The 26245-nt window shown below is 45.0% G+C and overlaps 1 protein-coding gene across 2 annotated transcripts in view; it reads right to left on the reverse strand.

The window, feature by feature from the left end:
- Positions 1–4061: 4061 nt before the first annotated feature.
- SELENON (selenoprotein N) overlaps positions 4062–26245 on the reverse strand; it is a 34791-nt gene continuing 12607 nt past the window's right edge. The window contains exons 1-2 of one of the 2 annotated variants that reach the window (XM_088442631.1): positions 17748–17784; positions 4062–6432 (exon numbers count right to left, since the gene is read on the reverse strand). In XM_088442631.1, the coding sequence (XP_088298757.1) occupies positions 4736–6430 (1695 nt within the window). In that variant the 5' untranslated portion in view covers positions 6431–6432; positions 17748–17784 and the 3' untranslated portion in view covers positions 4062–4735. Of the gene's footprint in view, positions 6433–17747; positions 17785–26245 lie in introns of those variants that run through there. The other variant, XM_088442630.1, reaches the window with a different exon arrangement.

Here is a 26245-nt window from a genome sequence, read left to right on the forward strand (position 1 = left end):
TGTACTTCTATGGAATGTGGCTGAAATTTTTTTTCAAGGGCCTGATTATTCCTCAGGAATTCAGTCCAGTCCTGGACAGGATAGGACGTATAGCAGGAGAGAACCCACCCTACGGGTTTCCCGGTTAGAGGGTCACCACTCTCCAGTCTCAAGTTTTTGTGCATTTATTTTTTATGTCAATTTCAGCCATTTTCCAGGCAGTTTAGACTCCAATTCAGGACCAATGTATTAATGGGGGTTATATTTACAGTATTTTCTGTAATGACCGAGCATGAGCAGAAGAAGAAAATGAACCTTCCAGGGGCAGCGTGTTAACGCAACCGATGTCCCTGCTAAGTTTAATGCTGAATAGCGGTGAAAAAAAAAAGTATATAATTGAAAACTGATCATGTCGATGTAGCCCGAAAATATTTGGAACAACATCGGCACTATTGCTGAATAGAACCCCTAAACCATCACAAAGTACAGTAAATTTAGGAATCTCAGAATAATCTCCACCTGCCCATACGTTTCACTGTTTGATACATCTCTGCACCTCGGTCTCAGTAAATAGCAGATCTCAATTACACAATGTTTTATTGAGAATACTTACTCAGTTTATTTAAGAAAAAAACAAAAACGTCAAAAACACACAAATCTGAAAGCAGGCAATGTAAAAGAGAATCGGTTACAAAATCTGTAGGGGGCGGGGGAGTCATTTTGAGCAGAGGGGATAAATTATTTGTTATTTCTTACAAAACAACCGTCGGTAGTATTCAGGTATAACCCGTTACATGGTAACTTTAAGATTAAACCATCATAAAGTACAGTAGATTTAGGAAACTCAAAATAATCCATCCAGCCTGCGACAATACAAAAGTACAAGACATAGAAAAAAACTTATTTAGTTTAATTGCAATACTGTGTGCTTTCACAAAAAGGTTAATTTTCAAGAGATAACTTCCTTTATGTATTCTGTTGTGCATCAACTTCAAGATCCCATTTCCTAAATGCTACCACAGGGTTACATAGATGAGCTGGGCAGCAGGGGAGGCTAGCAAGCTGGGCAGGAGTGGAATTACCGTACGTGGGGCTAGAACGGTTTTTATGTTTCACCTTATGGAGATGCCGGTTTAGCACTTATGCGGTTGCTGATTGGGTGCCACGTACAGCCTGGCACTTTTAGATGGTGTATGCATTCCAAACTGCGCCAGGTTTCCAGAAAATGAATCTGCTGCTTAAAGAAATGAAAAGAAGGTGCAAAACATACACCCAGATTTGCACTGCATTAGAATATTGCTCCCCATCAGTAGGCCAAAAACACATCAAGGTATTTTACCATTTCAAACCCGAATAAAAAAAAAAAGAGTTAAACAGTCTATAGACAGGTATAGGACATCTTACCCGGGAGCCCATCATCCAGACACTTCTGAAAACCAGTAACAAAGTAAATAACTGTTGATTTTCGGGAATAATATCATACACCGAAGAGTTTGCCGTATAGTCACCGTGAGGAGCACTGTAAACAGTTTGACGAAGACAGATGCTGGGTGCAGCGAGAAGATTGACAGGTATTTCGGATAATAGATCACATACATGAATGGTTGAATTTTTTTTTTAAAAACACAAAAATTTTCTTATATTACTGTAGGTATCAGATACAAAAATATTAAAAAACTTTTTATACAACTGTAAACATAACATTTGTACAGAGTAAAAAAAAACAAAACAAAAAAACAACCTTTGAACTGTCTTTGTTGGGACAGAATCTCAGAAAAGAAGGAATCTATTTCTGCATAGAAAGACTTTTTGGTCATGTCCGCTAGAAAGTTTAAGTCCATTGGCATAAAGACATATTTAACAAACATGTCACTACATAATACAATGAGTAACAGTCGCATATAGTATAACGTAAGGCTGTATGAAGTCAGTGGTGTCATGCTTGGAAATGGGCACAAAGATTTTTAGTAGCAAAAATATGCCCGATATTTAAAAGGGCAGTGCTTATACTAGCCGTGTCTTGTTAGTAAAAGCACTGCCCTTTTAAATATCTGGCATAAACACGAACAGAAGTGTCAGAATTTACAACCAGACACTTCTTAAATAAACCCCTAAGTAGCTGTATTGTCTTCATTAACTCTTTCCTCCGACAACTGGATATAGGAATATATATGTTATTATTATTACCAACTACTGCAACTTCTAAGGTTATTAGAAGTCACAAGAGGTTTTTTTAACCACATAAAAGGGCACAAAATCACAGTGCCACTAATTTTACAGCTTTCATAATGAACAAGGAAATCAGAATTGGCGTTTCATACAGGTATCGTGTATAGGAGCTTAACACATGATAGCTTTTTTTTATAATATGATTTACAGTTTACATATATCAAGCTCAATATAAAGTCCTGTAGATCACACTAGTGTCCCGGAATGTTAGGTAGAGCCCAGAATTACTGGAAAGGCCTCCAGAACAAAGTTCCCGCAACCCCAGGGAAATGGGTGGGATTTGGGGCTTTGATGTTGCAAGCAAATGGGAAATCACATTACACAGGCAAGTATGTTTACCACCATAGGTGTAGTAATATAAGAAATAACATGTAGATAAGGATATTAGTAGTGACAGTGTTTTATGCCTTTATACGAACCAGGAACAGGTCAGTGATTTCTAATAAGCTTATAGGCAGGGCCAGATTAACAATGGGACGGATGGGACTACTACAGACCCAGGCCTCCATGTAAAAATAGGCCCATCATCATGACAACATAATTATGACCAGTCACCAGCTTTCCACACGTTCGTCCATAAATCAGAACTATTAAAATTAAATTCCTATTTCCTCACAGAATGAATCAATGTTTTTAGACTTTGGGGCTGATAGTGTAGGGGTGTACACACTTACTGTACATGGCACTGGCCACACCCACACAGCACTGGTCACACCTCCTCTTCTCACAATAGGGCCTTGAACATTTTCATGTGGCCATTAATCCGAGCCTGCTTATAGGTTACACCAGTTTCCCAAACTCCGCCATTACAGTCCAGGTTTTAAGGATATCCATGCTTGTGTCCAGACGGTTAAATCAAATTGCGGTACTAATTAAGTAATCTGTGCATTAGCATGGATATTCTTAAAACCTGGACTGTGCTAACGAAGTTTGGGAACCTCTGGGTTACACCACAAAGCACATCATTTGGCAAACTAGAATTTACCATGTAGAACATTGTCATATCCAGCTCAGGGTAATTAGGATGCTCTTGGCGGTACCAGTTTAAAGGCCAACACATTTATTTCCCCATAAAAAATATATCCTGTATATAATTCTAATACTGAACATGACACCAATATCTGAAGACACCTTTGGAGGTCCATCAGCAGCCAATCATAAAAGTCATTATTTAACACGATTGCATAATAGCAAAATATATATAAAAAAAAAAAACCCACAATATTGTAGGTTGTAGTTATAAAGTATACAAAATGTTAGAGATTAAAGAAGAAAGAAATACATGCAGAAAGGAGGAAGAATTAGTCTTTACTCCCTGAAATGTTGCTGCTACAAACAAAATGTCAGGTGTAACCCGTTAAGAGTAAATTTAGGATCACACCGTCATACAGAACAGCTCATTCAGGACAGCTCACATAACTCTTCTTCACTCTACAGTACGTGAAAAACATAAAAAAATATATAAATGTCAGTTTTGCGTGTATGTTAGTGAACAAGATGATGTTAGGTATTAGGGTTTTATGCATAGGTAGAAAGAATAATAGAACCACAGGCTGGCACTAATTATATATATATATATATATTATATATTAACCCAGATGATTGGCACTCCCACACCCTTACTGGTAACTTACCAGGTTGCAGGAACAGAGACAGCATACAAACTTTATATATAGAACGGCACTCCGTGGACTTGGAGCCAGAACAATAAATTACAGTCAAACAGCCATATTGATCCAACAACATTTCGGGTCTTTATTACCAGTTTTCAAGGATGTATTAAAAAAAACGGGTAATGAAGACCAGAAACGTCGTTAGATCAATATGGCTGTTTGACTGCAATTTATTGTCCTGGCTATAAGACCATGCAGATAGTGTGTGTAACTATATATATATATATATATATATATACACATACATACACATACATACACACACTAATTTTGCGCAGCTGGGAATTAGAGAAAAGTAAAAAAAAAATAATTGAAAGAAAAAAAAGGCCACATTTGCGCAGTGGAGCAAGAGACGCCAGGAACATGAACATTGCTGCCACTATCATGTTTTTTGGATCGATTCTACTGTTTACAGTACATAAGCCTCAAGGCTCAATCCAAAATATAAATAAAGCACTATATATCGGACACGTACACCAAACTTTCCAATATATCGATCTTCAATGCCCATGCCTAATCTGATGGTTTTGGCCAAACATGCAACGATATTGGCTCAATGGCCCAGCTGTAACATTACACCATTTGTGGCCGGATTAGAGTTTTCAGGCACACGACAAATAAATGACAACAGTGGTTCTCAACCTCAAGTTTTCCCTACAGGTCATGTTTTGAGGATTTCTGTCTGAGGAAGCTAGCGGAATAACTACTGACCTAGCAACATACATTAACTCACCTGTGCATAATTAAAGACATCCACAAAACATGACCTGTTGGTGGTATTTGAGGACTGGAGTTGAGAACCCCTGATTTATAATATGAATGATGCACTTGAAACAGATATTTCTAATGTACAACTAGGAATTCATAAACGGCTTGGCTTTCTCCAGCCCTTCTCTCAGAAACTTTATATAAGTGGAACTAGATATATCCTCCAAACCATCAGCAAAGCTAAACACATTAGAATCCACCTCCTCTGGCTTGACAGAGGTGATATCTAGAAAATAATTGGCATTAATATGATGGACTACAGTTCCGTTAGCGAGACAGATCATCATCTCCACCGGGAAGTTATATTTCTCCAGGTGGAGAGTAGCAAAACTTGCATACGATTTGTTTTCTTTGTTGTTTTGCAGTTCCTCGAGTTCTTTCACCAACGACCAACTGCTGACGAAGCTCTGGTTGAGCAAAGCAAGAACGGGCAAACTCTCCAAGACGGTTTCCCGGAGAGTTCGCCCCGAACCTCAGCAGGACTGATCGTCCAAGGCACCCCACAGTAAGACAGAGTGCACAAGTTTATTTTCAGCAAAGGCCCTGTCAAAAGCTTCCGTGAAGGGAAGATATGACACCTTCTTAAAGGGGTACATAGTAACCTCTAGTTTCTTGGCAGCTTCTCCCCAACTTATCTCGGACTGCCAGTTTATGTCTTCAAATACAAATTCTACGGGTTCGCCTCCAGTATTTCGACTATCAATGATGTCTCCGCTCTCATCGTAAATCAAAGAGGGGATGGAAGGCCCTAATGATTCCAATTCCATCTGAGGCAGATACCCAATGTCAACCTCCATATTACTGCTCTCACTTGCTCCATACAACCATTCCATGTCAACATTCAGAGTCCGGTTATTGGGGACGTACAGCTTGAAGTATCGCACATGAGAAGCATCTTTTGAGATGACTATATGACCAGTGAACTGACCAGGAGAAAACCAGAAAGGGAAATTGGGAGGTTCATTAAGCTGGAACTCAGCATGGATTCGAAACACAATATCATAGTAGAAGTCACTGATGGCTCGGATACAAGCCACCGAACCCTGTGCTGCAAACCTGGTTTTTATAAATGGTCGAGGATGAAGCATTGACAAAAGCTTATGGATAATAATTTCTTTTCCTCTGTAAGGAGGAGGATAATATCTGTTGTTAGGTAAATAACCGGTGAAGATATTTAGCTCACTTGGAATGATCCACCAAGGATCTCCCAGATCAACTTTGTTTCTTGGTGGCAGGAAAGCCTTGAATTGCTTGGCAAAATACACTGTGTTCGGCGTCAACGGCACAGTCCAGTTTCTCAATCCTGATAGAGCGCTGTTGGCAATTCCTAAAAATCCATCTTTGCTCTTGGTCATAGTTTCCATGATCAGAGGCTGAAAATGAGCAGCTACGGACAGGGTTTCACCATTGGGATCCAGGTCCTCCACCTCTTCGTAGTCGGATGCTGGGGTAATCCCAGTGAGTTTTTCAGCAATAGGTTTAAACTCTTCAGGACTGATGGACATGTCTTTGTCAACATCCAGAGAAGAGAAAAGAAAGAGACCTTCGGTACCTAGCACCCGTAGAGCTGCCTCATGACTTTTTACCAGTTCGTGATCTCTGTACACCCTTACTCCAACCAGCATGACCAGTAACAGTGCCACAATCATTGCCCTCTTAAACCACCTATAGCAGACCAATGGATGCTTTTCTTTCTTGCTTTTCTCTTTGTCCACAGTTTCCTGGTGGGTGGCATTGTCCAACTCTGGGTCTTTTTTCCTTTTTCGAAGGTCAGTTGTCATATCTAGAAGAAACAAGAATTTTTACTCACATTTGCTCACAAAATGTCATGGCAATGCTTCACAAATTTATTTTGCAGCTCAACAACCGCTATAAAATATTTAAATATTTTAGAATATGATTTGCAGCCCAATTCTGCACCTAATAAAAAAGACTTATTTACACTTAATCTGTTTATGATTTCTCAATATATATTTAAAAATAATTTCTAGTATAGTATATTCTATATTTAGAACATGAAATGAGTGTCACATTTTATTTGCCCATTATTTTTTGTTCAATTGGTAATATATATATATATATATATATATATTATAAGTCACATAATGTAACAATTTACAGTTTCTTTATATATTACCTTACTGGATGATCTACGATCATCTTCTAGTAATATTGAAAACCTAGTTTTTTTTTATTTATTGTATTTTTTGTATTTATTATTTGATATGTTTTGCTTCAATAAAAATTATTTAAAAAAATATAATAATAATGATAACAACAACAATAATATTTTCCAATCTCCTAACATGCATTGATAAAAATCACACAATAATATTTTTGCTTGATTAATGGTACATATTAAAATGGCTAGTCCACTTTTGGAAGTCCCCCTTCTATTTAGGGACCTGTCATTCTTTTGAGGACCAACCACTGTACCATTACCAGTGTTTAGCGCTATACTCGGCAGTAGAATAGTTTAGTAAACAGTTTTTAAATGTACTGGCCATGGCTCTTATCCAATCAAATGCTACATTTACAGTACACACTGAACAATAGTTAGAATATACTATCCAGTGAGTCTTCCTAACATTCCCAGACAGTACTCTTTCCTCTGTGCTATCAGTGCTGATGGTCAACAAGACCTACTGCTAACACATTTTTCAAGTTGTTCACTATGTAACAACTGAAATGGAAAATATATAAATCAGACTCTGAGACGGACTTTTATACAAGTCTGTTGCTGGTTTTTATCAAATCTGACACCAGCTGCTGCCAAGTCAAAATTCTAAACCAATGTGAGTAGTGTGCAGAGTATATACTCCTAGCTCAACCTGAACGATATCTTCTTCCCCATTGGTGATATCATATAACGGCCACGTGTAATCTTGCTGTATTGACTCCTTATTAGTTTGCCACAGATTCCGTTGAGCTTTAGCTAAGCAAACATTTTATTATTTTGTCTTTTTGGAGCGGTCTTGTGTGTTTGCAAACTAGGATGTTGCAGAGTAGAGTAAACGTGTTTCTAAGCAATATATTCCCCTCTAAAACACCTTTCTTGAGCATGGGAAATCATTTCTGTATGCTGCTACATACGTGACGAGCCTATAAGGGATGGACATTACTTTAGGGAGATATCTACTATCAGTAATATTTTAATACCACCCATTCTTCCCTTGTCTGTCTGACACTGAAAGATCCAGCATCCCCCTGTATTTTTTTTAAAACATTTTTTTTGCTTTTAACTTAAATAAAGAAATGCCCATTTCACAGAAAGAGTGATCCATCATCAGATGGGCAAATCTGCACTCCATCTGTGTGCATGGTACGGCCAGCTTACCAAGCATTTGTGGGTGGAGCAGGGGGGTGCGGCCAAGCGATAGTGTAATTTTGTCCCCGCGAGATTACCGGCATTGTGAAGCGATTCACACTGCAGGGGTTTCTCCTGTTACCGTGGCGGGGGGGAGGCGGAGGGGTCAGCGGCCGTCAGAAGGCTTGCCTGCCCTTCCGGGGGCCTGGGAGTGGCATACGATTTTCAGGAGGCTCCTCGCCGAATCGGGAGGGTAGGCAAGTATGGCGCATGTGCAGTTTCCATCAGTGTGCGTGTGTATAATACGGTGCGTATGCAGTCTCCATCAGTGTGCGTGTGCATAATACGGTGCATGTGCAGTCTCCATCAGTGTGCGTGTGCATAATAGGGTGCATGTGCAGTCTCCATCAGTGTGCGTGTGCATAATACGGTGCGTGTGCAGTCTCCATCAGTGTGTATGTACATAATACGTTGCATGTGCAGTCTCCGTCAGTGTGCGTGTGTATAATACGGTGCGTGTGCAGTCTCCATCAGTGTGGGTGTACATAATACGGTGCGTGTGCAGTCTCCATCAGTGTGCGTGTGTATAATATGGTGCGTGTGCAGTCTACATCAGTGTGCGTGTGCATAATACGGTACGTGTGCAGTCTCCATCAGTGTGTATGTACATAATACGTTGCATGTGCAGTCTCCGTCAGTGTGCGTGTGTATAATACGGTGTGTGTGCAGTCTCCATCAGTGTGCGTGTGCATAATATGGTGCGTGTGCAGTCTCCATCAGTGTGCGTGTGCCTAATACGGTACGTGTGCAGTCTCCATCAGTGTGTATGTACATAATACGTTGCATGTGCAGTCTCCGTCAGTGTGCGTGTGTATAATACGGTGTGTGTGCAGTCTCCATCAGTGTGCGTGTGCAGTCTCCATCAGTGTGCGTGTGTATAATACGGTGCGTGTGCAGTCTCCATCAGTGTGCGTGTGTATAATATGGTACGTGTGCAGTCTCCATCAGTGTGTGTGTACATAATACGGTGGGTGTGCAGTCTCCGTCAGTGTGTGTGCATAATACGGTGCGTGTGCAGTCTCCGTCAGTGTGTGTGCATAATACGGTGCGTGTGCAGTCTCCATCAGTGTGTGTGTACATAATACGGTGCGTGTGCAGTCTCCATCAGTGTGCGTGTGTATAATATGGTGCGTGTGCAGTCTCCGTCAGTGTGTGTGCATAATACGGTGCGTGTGCAGTCTCCATCAGTGTGTGTGTGTATAATACGGTGCGTGTGCAGTCTCCATCAGTGTAAGTGTGCATAATACGTTGCATGTGCAGTCTCCATCAGTGTGCGTGTGCGTAATACGGTACGTGTGCAGTCTCCATCAGTGTGCGTGTGTATAATACGGTGCGTGTGCAGTCTCCATCAGTGTGTGTGTGCATAATACGGTGCATGTGCAGTCTCCATCAGTGTGTATGTACATAATACGGTGCATGTGCAGTCTCCATCAGTGTGTATGTACATAATACGGTGCGTGTGCAGTCTCCATCAGTGTGTGTGTGCATAATACGGTGCGTGTGCAGTCTCCATCAGTGTGCGTGTGCATAATACGGTGCATGTGCAGTCTCCATCAGTGTGCGTGTGCATAATACGGTGCATGTGCAGTCTCCATCAGTGTGCGTGTACATAATACGGTGCGTGTGCTGTCTCCGTCAGTGTGCGTGTGTATAATACGGTGCGTGTGCAGTCTCCATCAGTGTGCTTGTGCATAATACGGTGTGTGTGCAGTCTCAATCAGTGTGTGTGTGCATAATACGGTGCATGTGCAGTCTCCATCAGTGTGTATGTACATAATACGGTGCATGTGCAGTCTCCATCAGTGTGTATGTACATAATACGGTGCGTGTGCAGTCTCCATCAGTGTGTGTGTGCATAATACGGTGCGTGTGCAGTCTCCATCAGTGTGCGTGTGTATAATACGGTACGTGTGCAGTCTCCATCAGTGTGCGTGTGCATAATACGGTGCGTGTGCAGTCTCCATCAGTGTGCGTGTGCATAATACGGTGCATGTGCAGTCTCCATCAGTGTGCATGTACATAATACGGTGCATGTGCAGTCTCCGTCAGTGTGCGTGTGTATAATACGGTGCGTGTGCAGTCTCCATCAGTGTGCTTGTGCATAATACGGTGCGTGTGCAGTCTCCATCAGTGTGCGTGTGCATAATACGGTGCGTGTGCAGTCTCCATCAGTGTGCGTGTGCATAATACGGTGCGTGTGCAGTCTCCATCAGTGTGCGTGTGTATAATACGGTACGTGTGCAGTCTCCATCAGTGTGTATGTCTATAATGCGTTGCATGTGCAGTCTCCGTCAGTGTGCGTGTGTATAATACGGTGTGTGTGCAGTCTCCATCAGTGTGCGTGTGCATAATACGGTGCGTGTGCAGTCTCCATCAGTGTGCGTGTGTATAATACGGTGCGTGTGCAGTCTCCATCAGTGTGCGTGTGTATAATACGGTGCGTGTGCAGTCTCCATCAGTGTGCGTGTGTATAATACGGTACGTGTGCAGTCTCCATCAGTGTGTATGTACATAATACGTTGCATGTGCAGTCTCCGTCAGTGTGCGTGTGTATAATACGGTGTGTGTGCAGTCTCCATCAGTGTGCGTGTGCATAATACGGTGCGTGTGCAGTCTCCGTCAGTGTGCGTGTGCATAATACGGTGCGTGTGCAGTCTCCGTCAGTGTGCGTGTGCATAATACGGTGCGTGTGCAGTCTCCATCAGTGTGTATGTACATAATACGTTGCGTGTGCAGTCTCCATCAGTGTGCGTGTGTATAATACGGTGCGTGTGCAGTCTCCATCAGTGTGCGTGTGTATAATACGGTGTGTGTGCAGTCTCCATCAGTGTGCGTGTGTATAATACGGTGCGTGTGCAGTCTCCATCAGTGTGCGTGTGTGTGCAGTCTCAGAGAGAGAGAGAGAGAGAGAGAGAGAGCGCAGTCTCCATCAGTGTATGTGTGTGTAGTCTCCATCAGTGTGTGTGTGTGCATGGTACAGTTAATGCGCAGTCTGCAATTGCTTTCTGCAGAGCACACAGATACCCATGGGATAAGTCTGCATTTGGACTTGCTTCCAACTCATTCAGACACCAAGTATTTATGGATACAATACTAACCGGAAGGTGAACTGTTTGGGGTAGCAATATTAACCCCCATATGCTTTTACACTGTGCCTTCCTGATAAGGTTATTCGTGGTATGCTGCCATCTTACATTTGTTTATATATTTATATTACTAACTGCATATGATGTGTGATTTTTAATAAATGTGACAGTATTTCACGATGGAAGATGCCATGTTGTGATTAAATCAGGGTCCACTGGAATTATTATTGGACGTTTATACATCTGCGTTATCTTTATGGACTTATCTATATACCTCAGAGGAGGAGCGGTTATTTTTCATACTTTTTTCCAATCTATACTCAGTGCCAGGTGATCGTGTTCTCATCCAGGGAAATGTAATCTGCCACTGAGATGCGCCAAGCCCTACCCTTCCTGCACTATGGCAACGTTTATTTATTTGATCATTGGAAAAGAGAATATTATTGTGTGTGTCACCTCCCCAACATATTCCTATCCCATCTCACCTACTGCTTCTCACATAGGTGTTAGATTGTAAGCGCTGTGTCAGCAGGTTTCTTGTTCCTATTGTTTGTGTAAATGTTATAATCATGTCATTGGTGTAATGCACTGTGGGCTTTATCCAGGGGTGATTGCCGTTGCTGCCGCCACATCTTTTTATGGAGCCACGGTGGCGATAGTATGCAAGGATCAGCCTTCCCCTTGTGTAACAGCATGTGCCGGAATGTGCACGCCCCGAGATGGTCACGTTAAATGCCCCTGCACTCTGCAACATCGCAAGTAGTTCTGGATGTGCCACCATTGCATGCACCATCGACACTTCCCCCAGCCCTATAGCCCTACAGCAGGTGCAGTGTCTCTGTCTGAACGTGGCCTCTGTGGTCGCAGGACTGCGTCCAAGAACGCAGCAGCTTTCACCGACACTCCCACAACATTTTTTTTTCGCGTTCACTTCTCAGTCACCACCCTGGAAAGGCCATGGTTTTCCCGCACCATTTCCAATACCAGCAGTCCCTACACAATAGCGCATCTAAGCGTACACTCAGGGTAATGCATGCGCCGTAGAGGTTTTCATTATATTTTGTGCATTCGCAGAATTAATCAACTGCGCAAAGATCGGCAGTTCGCGCAGTTAGCGTCCACCCCTGAATCAGACCCATTCTCGCATTACATAGGCTTCAAATTCCGGTGATGTAACAAAAACCGCACGGCTTTGGCCAACCGTGTTTCTGTTCTCCCGCAGGGCCTATGGCAGTGTTGGCTAACCTTGACACTCCAGCTGTTATGGAACTACATAAGCCAGAATGCACTGCTACAGTTTTGCTATTAGGGCATGCTAAAACTGTGGCAGGGCATGCTGGGATATATAGTTCCACAACAGCTGGAGTGTCAAGGTTAGCCAACACTGGCCTATGGGCTCCCAAAGATACACCTTAATAGAGTGTGTATCTAATTTTAGTATGTAGGCAACAATAAATGCTGGATAGGGGAGTCATTCAATTTATTAGATCCTCAGAGTGTAATCACTCAACTATGTGAACCTGATTCAAAGATAATGCAATCACAGCTGCAAAGATATGCTAATGCCTTCCAAATATTACCAGAGCATGGGGACGCCCACTGCTGCCTTCTCATATCCGTCTGATGACGTACAACAGCATAAACATCGGTACCATCGACGAACATCGGGGAGTCACACAGCATGTCTGACCTGCCTCAAACACCGCAGAGAGCTCTCATACTTCTAAGGAGATCGCAATGCGGAATTTATGCACGCCCATGAAACAGCGTTTAAACGGTCAGACACGCCTGCGTTTTTTCTAACCCCCCCTTATCTCTCCCAAACGCTGACTACCCGTCACTCACTTTGTGAATTAATCCTCTGTGCAAATGCAATTGCACAATAATCGCTGCGCAGTGCGGCATATGCAATGGCAAACAATCGCTTGATCTGAGTAAATATCGGCTTTACGTAATTCTCTGAATCGGGTCCTGTATGTGTTATTTACTGCAGAAGATGTCGTCGCTTTATAAATAAACAAGAATCTTGGAACGCAATTAAGAAAAAAAAAACTCGGATCATACCCGTCATCTTGTACATAATGAATTAAGTAGGGTTTGGAGCCTATAAAAATCAAATTAAGTGCAACTTTAGCCTACAGACATTAACCCCAATCAGTGCCAGTAACATGTTCCAGAGCGTAATGTCTACAGTAGGTGCGGAATGTTTATGTATCAGAGTCACTGTATTCAGTTCAACCATCTTCCTGTCCTTCCAAAGTCTATAGTATTTGTTGTACAATGTGGGAAAACATATACAGTACAACTGATTTGATTCATCCTACAATCTGAAGAACAATCATTTACCTAAATTAAATCATGTGAATAACACAACTACCTTTCTGTTTTATATTTTTTCTGCACAAAAACAAGTTGGGCGATCAATCTTGTCAAGCACCAAAATTCACTGTCATCTACCACCAGGATAGCTGAGAATTGGGTAATAGTATCCTGCAATGTATTTGTCTCCGCAGTCTTACAGCGCTGCAGAATATGTGCTTTATAAATGAGAATTATAAAACAAAATTAAGTGCATTGTGTGGATTTATCCGCTCAAAACTAGGCCCCTATTGGATGACTTACCTGGCATCTGCCATCTTGCTCTCTGGCACACGGAGGACACAAGAACATCAGACCCCAAGTAAGAAACTTTTGTGACTAATGCTGGGTACACACTTACCCGACTTACGCCGACCGAGTGGCCGATTTGGTAAGCTACAGTATACACACTTACCAACCATCGGCTGCTCGATATGTCTGGCCAGACATCACAACTGGGCGGGCATTTAAATTCGCCCACTCAGTTAATTCAGCCAGTGTACGGGCGGTTGGCGGGTCGCCCGTACACACATGTATACACTTACTGTATCTGTATGATATATCAGCATCATCTGTGCTGAAGGGCTGACCTGATATGTCAGTGAACGTTATTCACAGACATACCAGATGTACACATCCACCGATCCGCTGCCGATATATATTAATTGTCGTTCGATCGTACGATATACTGTATATACTAGTATGTACCCCGATTAAGTTGCATTTAGAAGATTTTCCTCCATACAGTAATGTACACAATGATACAAAGTATTAGCCACACTACTGCTCCCTTACACTACTGTACACAATGATACAAAGTATCAGCCACACTACTGCTCTCTTACACTACTGTACACAATGATAAAAGTATCCGCCACACTACTGCTCCCTTACACTACTGTACACAATGATACAAGTATCCGCCACACTACTGCTCCCTTACACTACTGTACACAATGATACAAAGTATCAGCCACACTACTGCTCTCTTACACTACTGTACACAATGATACAAGTATCCGCCACACTACTGCTCCCTTACACTACAGTACACAATGATACAAACTATCAGCCACACTACTGTACACAATGGTACAAACTATCATCCACACTACTGCTCCCTTACACTACTGTACACAGTGATACAAAGTATCAGGCACACTACTGCTCCTTTACACAATGATACAAAGTATCAGGCATACTACTGCTCCCTTACACTACTGTACACAATGATACAAAGTATTAGGCACACTACTGCTCCCTTACACTACTGTACACAATGATACAAAGTATCAGGCACACTACTGCTCCCAGATGCTACTGTACACAATGATACAAAGTATCAGGCACACTACTGCTCCCTTATACTACTGTACACAATGATACAAAGTATCAGGCACACTACTGCTCCCTTACACAATGATACAAAGTATCAGGCATACTACTGCTCCCTTACACTACTGTACACAATGATACAAAGTATCAGGCACACTACTGCTCCCTTATACTACTGTACACAATGATACAAAGTATCAGGCACACTACTGCTCCCTTACACAATGATACAAAGTATCAGGCATACTACTGCTCCCTTACACTACTGTACACAATGATACAAAGTATTAGGCACACTACTGCTCCCTTACACTACTGTACACAATGATACAAAGTATCAGGCACACTACTGCTCCCAGATGCTACTGTACACAATGATACAAAGTATCAGCCACACTACTGCTCCCTTATACGACTGTACACAATGATACACAGTATCAGGCACACTACTGCTCCCTTACACAATGATACACAGTATCAGCCACACTACTGCTCCCTTACGCTAGTGTACACAATGATACAAAGTATCAGGCACACTACTGCTCCCTTATACTACTGTACACAATGATACACAGTATCAGGCACACTACTGCTCCCTTACAACATTGTACAGAGTACACAGTATCAGACACTGCTGCCTACTTACAGCATTGTACAAAGTTGCAGACACAGTGCTGCCCACTTACACTACTGCACACAATGATGCAAAGTATAAGGCACACTTCTGCCTCCTTAAAGCACTGGGCCTGATTCAGAGCCAGACGCTCTGACAGAGCGCTCGCTCTGAATCAGGGCCGTCCTTCTTGATTTTTAGAGCGGCCTCCTGGCCACTCGTATAGCTGTGGGTGACCACCCACAGCTATAGCAAGCGGCCAGGAAGATGGTCGCGATGGTCAAGACCATCGCGACCATCGGGCTTGCGACAAGACTCTTGTGGTAGGATCTCGTTGCCGCAAGCCCTGGAGTGCTTTCGGCTCAAACAGAGCCGAAAGCACTCCCACTGACATCACTTGTGATGTCAGTGGGGCCGGCCCCAGATGGTAGGCGTTCCCATGGGAACGCCTCCGTCTGGGCAGCCACACCCCCTGCCTGCCCACCAAAGGGGGCATGCTGTCACTCAACATCGACAGCACACCCCTTTGGTACGAGACCCGAAGCGACGGTTTGCACGTCGCTATCCGGGTCTCGCGCATGCACACGACGGAGCCGGCTCTGTCGTGCGCATGCGCACTGGGCCAACATCGACCCGCTTGCGAGTGCTCAGCGCTTGCGAGCGGGTCTGAATCAGGCCCACTGTGCACAATAATAAAGTATCCACCACAGTGCTGCCCCCTTACAGTCACACTGCTGCCTCCTTAAAGTACTGTACAAAATAATACAAAGTATCATCCACACTGCACACTACTGCCCCCTTACAGCACTGTATACAATGGGCCAGATTCATTACTGATTGCAATAACGATTACACACGCAGTATGCTAATCCATTGCGATCACTATGCCATACGCAGCACAACATAAGGATGCCCACTTTACCTTACACACATCCGTAATCCTTAGCAAGACTGTGAAACCATCGGTAAAATGGAGTACCATCGTAGCCTCACGCACATTTGCACAAGCTCTGACCTTACTCAGAAATGGCTAACTTCAGCACACGCTATGAGTGTTCAGGCTGCGTATGGCATCACAGTGTATAATTTATGCACACCCCTGCAACGGAGTTCAAACGCACTGGCACACCTGCGTTTCGCCGACCACCATCACCGTCACCACCCACAAACGACACTTCCTGTCAGTCACTCTGTGATGGGTCTGCGTAGTCACTGTGATCGCAGTCCTGATCGCAGTGGCCAGTTTGCGCATGCGCACTGCGATTGTGCACGTAATCACAGTTGCGATCGGTAATCAGGCCCAATGATACAAAGTATCAGCCAGTACTACCCCCTTACAGCACTGTACACAATGATACAAAGTATCAGTCACACTGCTGCCTCTTTAAAGTACTGTATAAAATAATACAAAGTATCAGCCACACTGCACACTACTTCCCCCTTAGAGCACTGTATACAATGATCAGCCACACTGTTGCCTCTTTACAGTACAGTACACAATGATAAAGTATCAGCAACACTACTGTTCACCGACAGCACTGTACACAATGATATAAAGTATCAGCCACAAACTGGTCACTTACAGCACTGTACACAGTAAATAAAGCATCAGTCACAAACTGGTCACTTACAGCACTGTACACAATAATACAGGACTAAGTACCAGCCACACTGTTACCCCCTTACAGCAGTGTACACAGTGAAATAAAGTATCAGTCACATTGCAGCCCCTTTACATCACTGTACACAATGATACAAAGTATCAGTTACATTGCTGCCCCCTTACAGCAATGTACTCATGATACAAAGTATCAGCCACACTGCTGTCTCTTATAGTACTGTACACTTTGATACAAAGTATCAGCCACACTGTTGACCCATTGCAGTACTATACACAATGATATAAAGTATCAGCCACACTGCACACTGTTGCCCCCTTACAGCACTGTACACAGTGATAAAACATGAGTCACACTGCTGTCCCCTTACATCACTGTACACAATAATAGAAAGTATCAGCCACACTGCTACCCCCTTCCAGTACTGTACACAATGATACCAAGTATCATACACACTGCTGCCCCCTTGCAGTACTGTACACAATGCTACAAAGTATCATCCACACTGCTGCCCCCTTCCAGTACTGTACAGTACACAATGATACAAAGTATCAGCCATACTGCTGCCCCCTTGCAGTACTGTACTGTACACAATGATACAAAGTATCAGCCACACTGGTTACACACAGACCCAGGAATAGACAGCAGGGCTCCCTAATACAATGTGATACAATGTAACAAGCTGGTGACACTCAGAGGACACAGAGAGCTACTGCTTACCTCCCACTCCCCCAGCCAGAATGAGAGTTCTGCTGCCTTAACACAGGCCCTCACCATCTGCCAGACCCATGGGAGGGTAACTGTCCAGGGAAACCTCCCCTCCTGTAGGCCCAGCACTATACAGATAAATCTTCACATGGGAAACTGCATCATAACACTTTATAATTTTCACAAGGGGAGAAATCCATGTTAATAATAAAGATATAAAGTACTGACCACCCCCTCTCCAGAGTGCAGTGGTACGGTCGGGGGGAGCTGTCTGCCTGCCTTCTATAGTTAATCCTGCTGGATTAACCCATGCATTACGCTCAGTGGGAGGCAGGAAAGGGACACCCTGAGGGTCAGTAGCAGCAGATGTTATGTTAACTCTTTCAGTAAGGTCACCCAGGCAAAGTCAGCAGCTATTTCAGTTATATTTTGCATAGTTGCCAACTGTCCCTAAATTTCAGGTACAATCCCAGGTTTTAAAAAAATCGGCTCTGGAAATTGTTGCCCCTATTTTTCAGCAATCCCCACCATGTTGTTAATATTTATGTAAGAAGAATATTTAAAATGCACAAAGTTTGTTACAAGCAATTAGGGCTCTATCCAATTAGGATAGAATTACTAACAGCTCAAGTAAGTGCGGCTGCATGCCGGACACAAGGCACTGGGGCGGCGAGCAAAAATGTGTGAGTCGGGGGGGGGTTTGGGTGGAATTGTACCCTGTTACAATGGCAACTCGCCCCCTTCGCTCCTAATTGGATTGAGCACTCAGAGTAAGCATGTTATTATGGGGATTGTACTGGCCTCTGAATGGAAAAGAATCGGTATCTTGGGTGCAATGGGCTCAGCTAACCTGGTTTAGCAGTTTAGGGCCTGATTCAGAAGGGAATCAGTAATAATTACTGCCGGACCTAAACCTGGTGGATGAAATACCGACACTGGAAGGCCAGCACATGAAGATCCCGATAGAGGTAAGTAAAGCCCCTAACACCCCCTCTCCCCCTCCTAACCCTAACCCTCCCTTAGGGGTGCCTAACCCTAACCTCCCCCCCTAGTGCCTAACCCTAACCGCCCCTCAGGGGTGCCTAAACCTAACCCCCCCTCCCCGCACCCAAACCTAACCCTCCCATGGGGTGCCTAAACCTAACCTCCCCCCCGGGGTGCCTGATGCTAACCCCCCCTTCCCCTAGCCTCACCCTAACCCTCCCAGGGGTGCCTAACCCTAAAACCCCCCCCGCAGCTGTCACCTCCCAATGCCGGGCTTACCTACGTTCGGTATGCCGGACGTCGGGATTTCGGCGTGGGCTAATGATAGGTGTCGGTCATTAGTCCCATGCCGTGATTTCACTGTAGGGAAGCCGGCGGTCAGCATTTTGACCGCCAGTTCCTGACTACATCCCATCAGAAGTACACGCTATTGCAGCTGCAACTACGTCTTTTGCCGCAGCTCGACTGCGTCTTTATGCTGATGACACAGCAGATGGTCTCACTACTAAGCCGCCCACCAGCTGCACAGGGCTGTAACAATGGCTCATGGCACCCGGTGCAGGCCACGCTCCCTCCATATGAAGTTACATGGAGGGGCGGGGCTACAAACGGCAAGAATTACAGCAATGCCGGGGGCCGTGAGGGCTGCAATGTGTACATCTGAAGCATCCTGAGGATGCTCCAAGCGGCACTGCTGCAGGATACCGTCCCAGGCACCCTGCTAGCTAGATACCAGAGCCATTGGTGAGCGGCGGTGCCATCCAGAGGGCTCTGCGCTTTGTGTGGCCGCGCCACTCGCACATCCTAGTTACGGCCCTGGCTGTGCATATTAAGACGCAGCGTCAGTAGCATCATCAGAGATTGCACCAGGCCTATGGAGGAGCAGAATCTCTGTCTGAACATGGCGGCAGTGCAACTTCGTCTTTAGAGTCCGTCAATGACGTGACACTCCCACGTCTAGCTAGCCACTCCCATATTACTTCCCAGGAGTGCCGACTGAAATCACCAGCTCTTGCATCCAAATTCATTCTGCGGTTTACAGCAGTAACAATCAGGACACATACGCAGTGAGAGTCGGATGCGTGCGCAGACTGAGAACATCAGCCAACCTGGCCACTGCGTCCACCTCTGAATCAGGCCCCCAATATCTAAAGTAATGGAATTATTGTCATCTATGCATTCTGTTCATTACACACTATGCTGCACATAAAAGGCAATTTAGTACATTGAACCACAGTATAATGGGGGGAAAAATAAATAATAATCTATAAGAAATCATACAAAACAAAACAAAGAACCCAAAGCAATAAAATAGGTTATCAGGATAGTTACACTGAGAAAGAAAAGTGTACAATAAGTATATTTAATGCATAATAGCTTATCTCTCTAGCTGGGCAGGGTTGGCCATCGACTGTCAATGGTTAGCAAATATCAATGGTTTGCTATTGATCATCAATAGTTTAGCCATCGATGGTGGAGGTATGATGTTTCTCCACCATCAATGGCAAAGATTAGTATTTTTTTCCAGAATCTCACTCCACTGCCATTGCACATTTCAATTCCCCGCCCTTCTTCTCCGGTTGGCCTGTCACCATCACATGACGCCGGCTAGTGACGCTTATCAACAGTTTGAACTATCAATAGTTTTCCTAAATGCAAATTTCTACCAATGATGGAAATTTTCGATAGCGCCATTAATGTAGACCATGGGTCTTCAACCTTGGCCCTCCAGCTGCTGTGGAACTACACATCCCAGCATGCCTTGCCACTGTTTTGATATAACAGCATGCTAAAACTGTGGCAGGGCATCCTGGGATCTGTAGTTCCATAGCAGCTGGAGGGCCAAGGTTGAAGACCCCTGATGTAGACCAACAATGGTTATCCATTCAATGGACAACCCTACAGAAAAGGACTCACCAGCCTGCAAAGCAGGCAGGAAGGTCCATGACGATGCAACTTGTGTCATCATACTCCTTGCCTCGCCAACTTGATGACATGGAATGTGTCAGAAATGGGGGCAGTGGTGTCGTAGATGCCATCATAGGCTCTGCTCTGCCCAGATGATTACACAAAGTTACACCAACTTGTTATTTAGCATCTAAGGGCAGTCCCACTCCTGGGAGGTGGATTTAAAAGTAGGGAAGTAAATATATTCCTCTTATATAACCAAATAAAAGCCAATGGCCTTGTAAAGGAGCTCTGCATGGTGAATATTGCAGTTTTTACCGATATTAAATTAAAATTATCTGAAATATATGGAATATTAATTATTATGTTTTATTTATGGTGTAACCAGGGTTCCATAGCGCTGTACTTAGGGGATAGAACATACATCAAAATTACAAAACTTATTACAGACAGTTTGACAAAATGACATACATACATAACTACAGCCAGCAGATTACATTGGGCCTGATACACAGGTGGAAGCAGTGTTGATTTTGGTCGCAAGCGGCCAATGTTTTCAGGATGCACACGCGTCCAAATCGCACTACGTATGCGTCCTAATGGTTACCGCCTGGGGATGCAGAACTTATTTGGAAACAGAAAGACAATTTCAGTGGGCGTTCCTTGATGGTAACGGGGGTGGCGTGCTAGACGCGGGCGTATCGCAGCCAGTGACTGCGTCTTTTTACGTAGTTGCACTGGCATCAGCGGCCATGTTCCGATGGACATTCTGAGCAAACCTAGGGCTGCTCTAATGTCCGATGGGGCGAGCGATGTGTGTACGATGGTGCAACTTCTTTTGCAATTTGAGTTGCGGCCGGTTGGCATCTCTGTACGAATCTCATCGGTTTGTGGCAGAGCAACTGGGTGCAGGGGGAGGTGCACAGGTAAATGCAGAGGGGGTTTCCCATTGCCTGGAAACACCCCCCCCCCCAGCCCATAACATGACCACAATATAAATAGTATATTATGCCCCTTTCAGACATAAGATCAGCGAAATACACGGGTACTTCCCAGGTCTATCAACCCTGGAAATTCCCAGGTCTTAAGGTGCCCATCCACTACAAGACAGGCAAAAGACTGCCCAATTACGACATTGTAATCAGTCGTTTGTCATTGTCAGTCTGTGATGAGCCTACACTGAACGTGCAGTTGTTCAGTGCAGACTCATCAATCATCTGCAAACATGCTCAACCTGAAGTTATCTAAACTACCAGCGAGAGCGCGCATCGCTGGTCGTTTTAGACATTTTTGCAAACGATTTGCAAATGATTTATGAACAATGGCCTGCAGTTAATGTCATCTGCAGGTTCACGGCCAATGAGAACGTTTTCTTAAAACCCAGGTCTAAAACACCTGGGTTGGATGCATTCACACTAGAGCTTACCTCGGTTTCACCTGGGAAAAACCCTGATACAGAGCAGGGTCATGGACCCAGGATTTTGACCCAGGTCGTTTTTGTACACACATAGTAAAAACCCGGGTTGATGTACGTTCACGTCAGGGATGGATTGGCAATCTGGCACTTCTGGCATTTGCCAGAAGGGCCAACGGTCTCTGGGCCGGTTCGAGGATGGCGAAAGGACCCCCGCCATCCACCCAACGCCTCCTGATACAGGGTATTAGCTCCGGGTGAGGGAAAGGGTGGTAGCAGTGGGCCATGAAGAGAGGGGGCGTGCCGCGAGGCTAGGCCCCCTTGACTCACGGCACGCCCCCTTGACACTAAGCCACGCCCCCTTTGTGAACGCGCGCACAGGACGGACTGCCAAGGCTAATGTACAGCCCCAGTCCATCCCTGGTTCACGTCGAAAAACCTGGGTTCTTGCTGTATGTCTGAAAGGGGTATGATACATTTTTACTAGTGCTGCATGAACTCACAAATGAAATAATTAGCACCACCAGTGGATCTTTTAACACATGTCAGCCAGTAGTGAATACACCTGTGCACCAACTAGGAGATCTGGAAAACATGTACTGTTAGGGTGCACTGCTATAGATCATCTGTAGGGTTAATTATTAATACTATTATTCAGTGCATAAGGAGACCAATATGTACATAGATGTCCAGGGCAGTGCTAGGTTCTTCTGCTGCTCCCCCGACTCCCGTTTTGCTCCCATACTAGGGAATAGTGCCCACTTGAGAAATAAATATATTCACCTCAGGCAGGATGGTCCTACTGCTGCATCTAATGGCTTACTGTGATCGCTGGTCTTGTGTATGTTGGAATTATGGCATACAGTACACTGCACTTTGTATGGCACATATTAAATCTGGTTAAGTGCAAATTATGGGCCTGATTCATCTTGGATCACAGTCGCTAATATGCACGCAATTGGCCGATTGTTGCGTACTGCTCATGCGTACACATCGCAGTGCGCGTACCAGCCACTGCGATCGGGACTGTGATTGCAGAGGCTACCCATTGCAGAGTGATTGACAGGAAGTGCCATTTGTAGGTGGTAACGGGGGAGGGGGGGTCGGGCAAACGCAGGCGAGCCAGTGCATTTCAACGGCGTTGCAGGGGCATGTATAAATTATCCACAGCGTGGCCATACGCAGCCTGTGGTCTCATAGCGTGCGTGGCTATTAGCAATTTCTGAGTGAGGTCTGACCTGTGCAAGTGTGAGTGATGCTGCGATGGTACTCGATTGTACAGATGGTTTTGCTATTCTGCTAAGGATGTGTGTAAGGTAAAGTGGGTGTCTTTATGTAGGGCTGCGACGTTATAGCGATCTCAATGAATTAGCATACTATCGCAGTGAGACTGCGTGCATATTAGCAGCTGCGATCGCAATAGCGATCCAAGCCTAATCAGGCCCTATGCCCTCATGGACTGGCCACACTCGCTCTAAAATCAAGCATTTGGAACCCCCCCTCTAGAAATCCTGCATTTGCCCTGAGGTGGGCCCTGGAAGTGATCCAGGCTCCAACACAGTTGAACCTCCTGCACCCACTGTAGCTACGCCTCTGGGCTGAGGTTATAATTGAGCTGAGTGAAAAATAATCACTCTCAACGACCAGAGTAACAGCTACTAGGAGCAGTTACCGACACATGTAGATTAATAAGGTAGTTTGAGCCAGAGTGTATGTCCACATTAAGAAGAGTCATCCAAACAGGCTTCAGGTTCCAGTCTTCCTTCAGATGGTTAAGTCCCCATTGAAGTTAATTAGTATAGCGGTGACCCGCGTACAGGGTAAGGTCCAGTTAGCGGTAGTCCGCCTGTCCACTTCATGTGGTCAAAGACACATTGTCAAACAACTCTTAATACAAATAATAGCCGTGATCCTTGTAACAGACTCAGCTGAGGTTCAAAGAGTAATTTCCTTCATCTTATCCTCAAATTCATTATATATCATATTCATATTCCCTATAGAGTGTAACGCTGCAAGCAGGACCCTCTAACAGGATGGAGTTATGAGACCTCTCAATCCCGACAGTGTAATCCCGGCAAGGGATTTAACATAGGCGTCGAAATACTGACGCCTATGTTAATCCCGATGCCGGACCACCAAAACCGATCGTCCTCCTGCCGGGTAAGTATGCTTTTAGCCCGGGGATGGGGGGGTTAGGTTTAGGGACCCCCGGGGGGACTTAGTGTTAGGCACCCCCCGGGGAAGGTTAGGGTTAGGCTAGGGGAAGGGGGGGTTATGGTTAGGCACTAGGGAGGGGAGGTTAGGGTTAGGCATTCCCCCAGGAGAGTTAGGTTTAGGGTGCGGGGAGGGGGGTTAGGTTTAAGCACCCCTTGGGGTAGGTTAGGGTTAGGCACCCCTAAAGGAGGGTTAGGGTTGGAGAGGGGAAGGTTTAGCGTACTTACCTCATGCTGTCTGCATTTCCTACGTCAAGCTCACGCTTTCGGGATTTGAACCATTCGATACCATTCCACCTCTAACCTCTGTGCATAAATTACTTGCCTACTATGATATTCTCTCTCCTGGAGTGACCCGGAGAGGAGATGCTTGTGGCTTGTGATGAGGGAGTTGCTTGACTATTCATGTCATTAGGCTCCTCCCCCTCATGGGATAAATGCCACAAAGTGCGCTTATCTGAAGAGGGGGCAGGGCCAAATGACTAAAATTACAATTAGAAATATTGGCCTTAACCCCTCCCCAAGGGCTGCGATTCCCAACGTTATTCTCCCCATCCTGCTCAATTCACTAGGCAGTGGGCGAGATGTAGGGGAAACGCCCATTCTTCTAGGCGGCTGGTGGAGGAAGCGAGGGCCGCGGAGTCAGGGGCTGTGCTTTATAGCAATAGACTACACAGGCCCTGCACCACACAGAGGAGGTGTAATGTGCGGTGTTTTCACTTAAAGACGCTCATTACACCTCCTCCTCTCTGTGGTGAAGGGCCTGTGCAGCCTATTGCTATAAAGCACAGCCCCTGACCGTGTTTGGGAGGGCTGAGCCGCCTCCCCCCTTCTGCCCCCGTTCCGGCGCCTATGATGGCATATCTATAATGGGTGCAGGGTGAGCGGTCCATGGAGCTTAATCCACACAACCTGCACCCATTCATTTGTTACTCACCTCTCCGGAGTCCCACGTTGGCAGCAGCAGGAAAAAAGCTGTGGCAGCCATTTTCCTGGTGTTTTGCACATGAGCGCCATTTTCCTGGTGACCTGCGCATGCGCAGTACACTCCTGGCACACTCTGGTACCCGCAGTCTACTGCTGCTGTCATTTCACTGACGGCAGCTAGGGAGAGAGAAGGGGACCCCGTACAGGGAGTGAACACGGGCTCTTAATACAGCCCTGCTTGTGTCATTTATTGTTTTATTCACAAATGTAAAGCGCAACGGAATATGGTGGCACGATATAAATAATAAATACATTTTAATAAATAGGTGAGAGCAGGGACGTTTCTAGTGAGGAGGGGGCCCGTGTGCAGTCTCCGTCACGGGCCCCCTTCTCTCCATTCGGCAGCCGTCCGTGCACTGAGCTGTGCGCGGCCAGCGCCGGAGTTATAGACTCTGGGCACTAGAGTGTGCCCAGAGTCTATAGCGCATGTGCAGGTCACCGGAAAAATGGCCGAGGCGCATGCACAAACGACGGGAAAAGGGCCGTCGTGGCCATTTTCCAGACGTATTTACAGCGCTGGACCTCCGTGCCGACGTGGGACTCCAGAGAGGTAAGTATATTATGGGTGCATGGTGTGCGGTGTGGGGCCCCCTAGGACCCAGGGGCCCGTGTGCCCCTGCACCTATGATAGATACACCCCTGGGTGAGAGAGGTCGCTGCTTGCAAATGATGCCATATACATACACTAATTGCCTCTGCTCAGCAATATCATTTAGAAGGGGATATCAGAGCACAGAAGGATGCTTTGTAAATGTAATCACCAAATTCTTTGTATATTTTATTGCCTGAAATAATGACCTCCTACCCTGAAAGCCCATGTTGGTAACAAGAAGAACCTGTGAACAACTGGAGCACTAATTAGGAAAGTTATGTCAGACTCTACTACAGCACAATGTGTCTCCAGGGGACACCTCCCAACTGTTTTCGAGACACAGATGGGCGAGGAGTATATCTGAAATGAGACTTTGTTTGGGTCTGATTAACTATGAAGTATTTGCGTGGGG

The sequence above is a fragment of the Taudactylus pleione genome, unplaced genomic scaffold, assembly GCF_031769625.1.
Source record: "Taudactylus pleione unplaced genomic scaffold, aTauple2 ptg000314l, whole genome shotgun sequence".
Classification (NCBI taxonomy): Eukaryota; Metazoa; Chordata; class Amphibia; order Anura; family Myobatrachidae; genus Taudactylus; species Taudactylus pleione.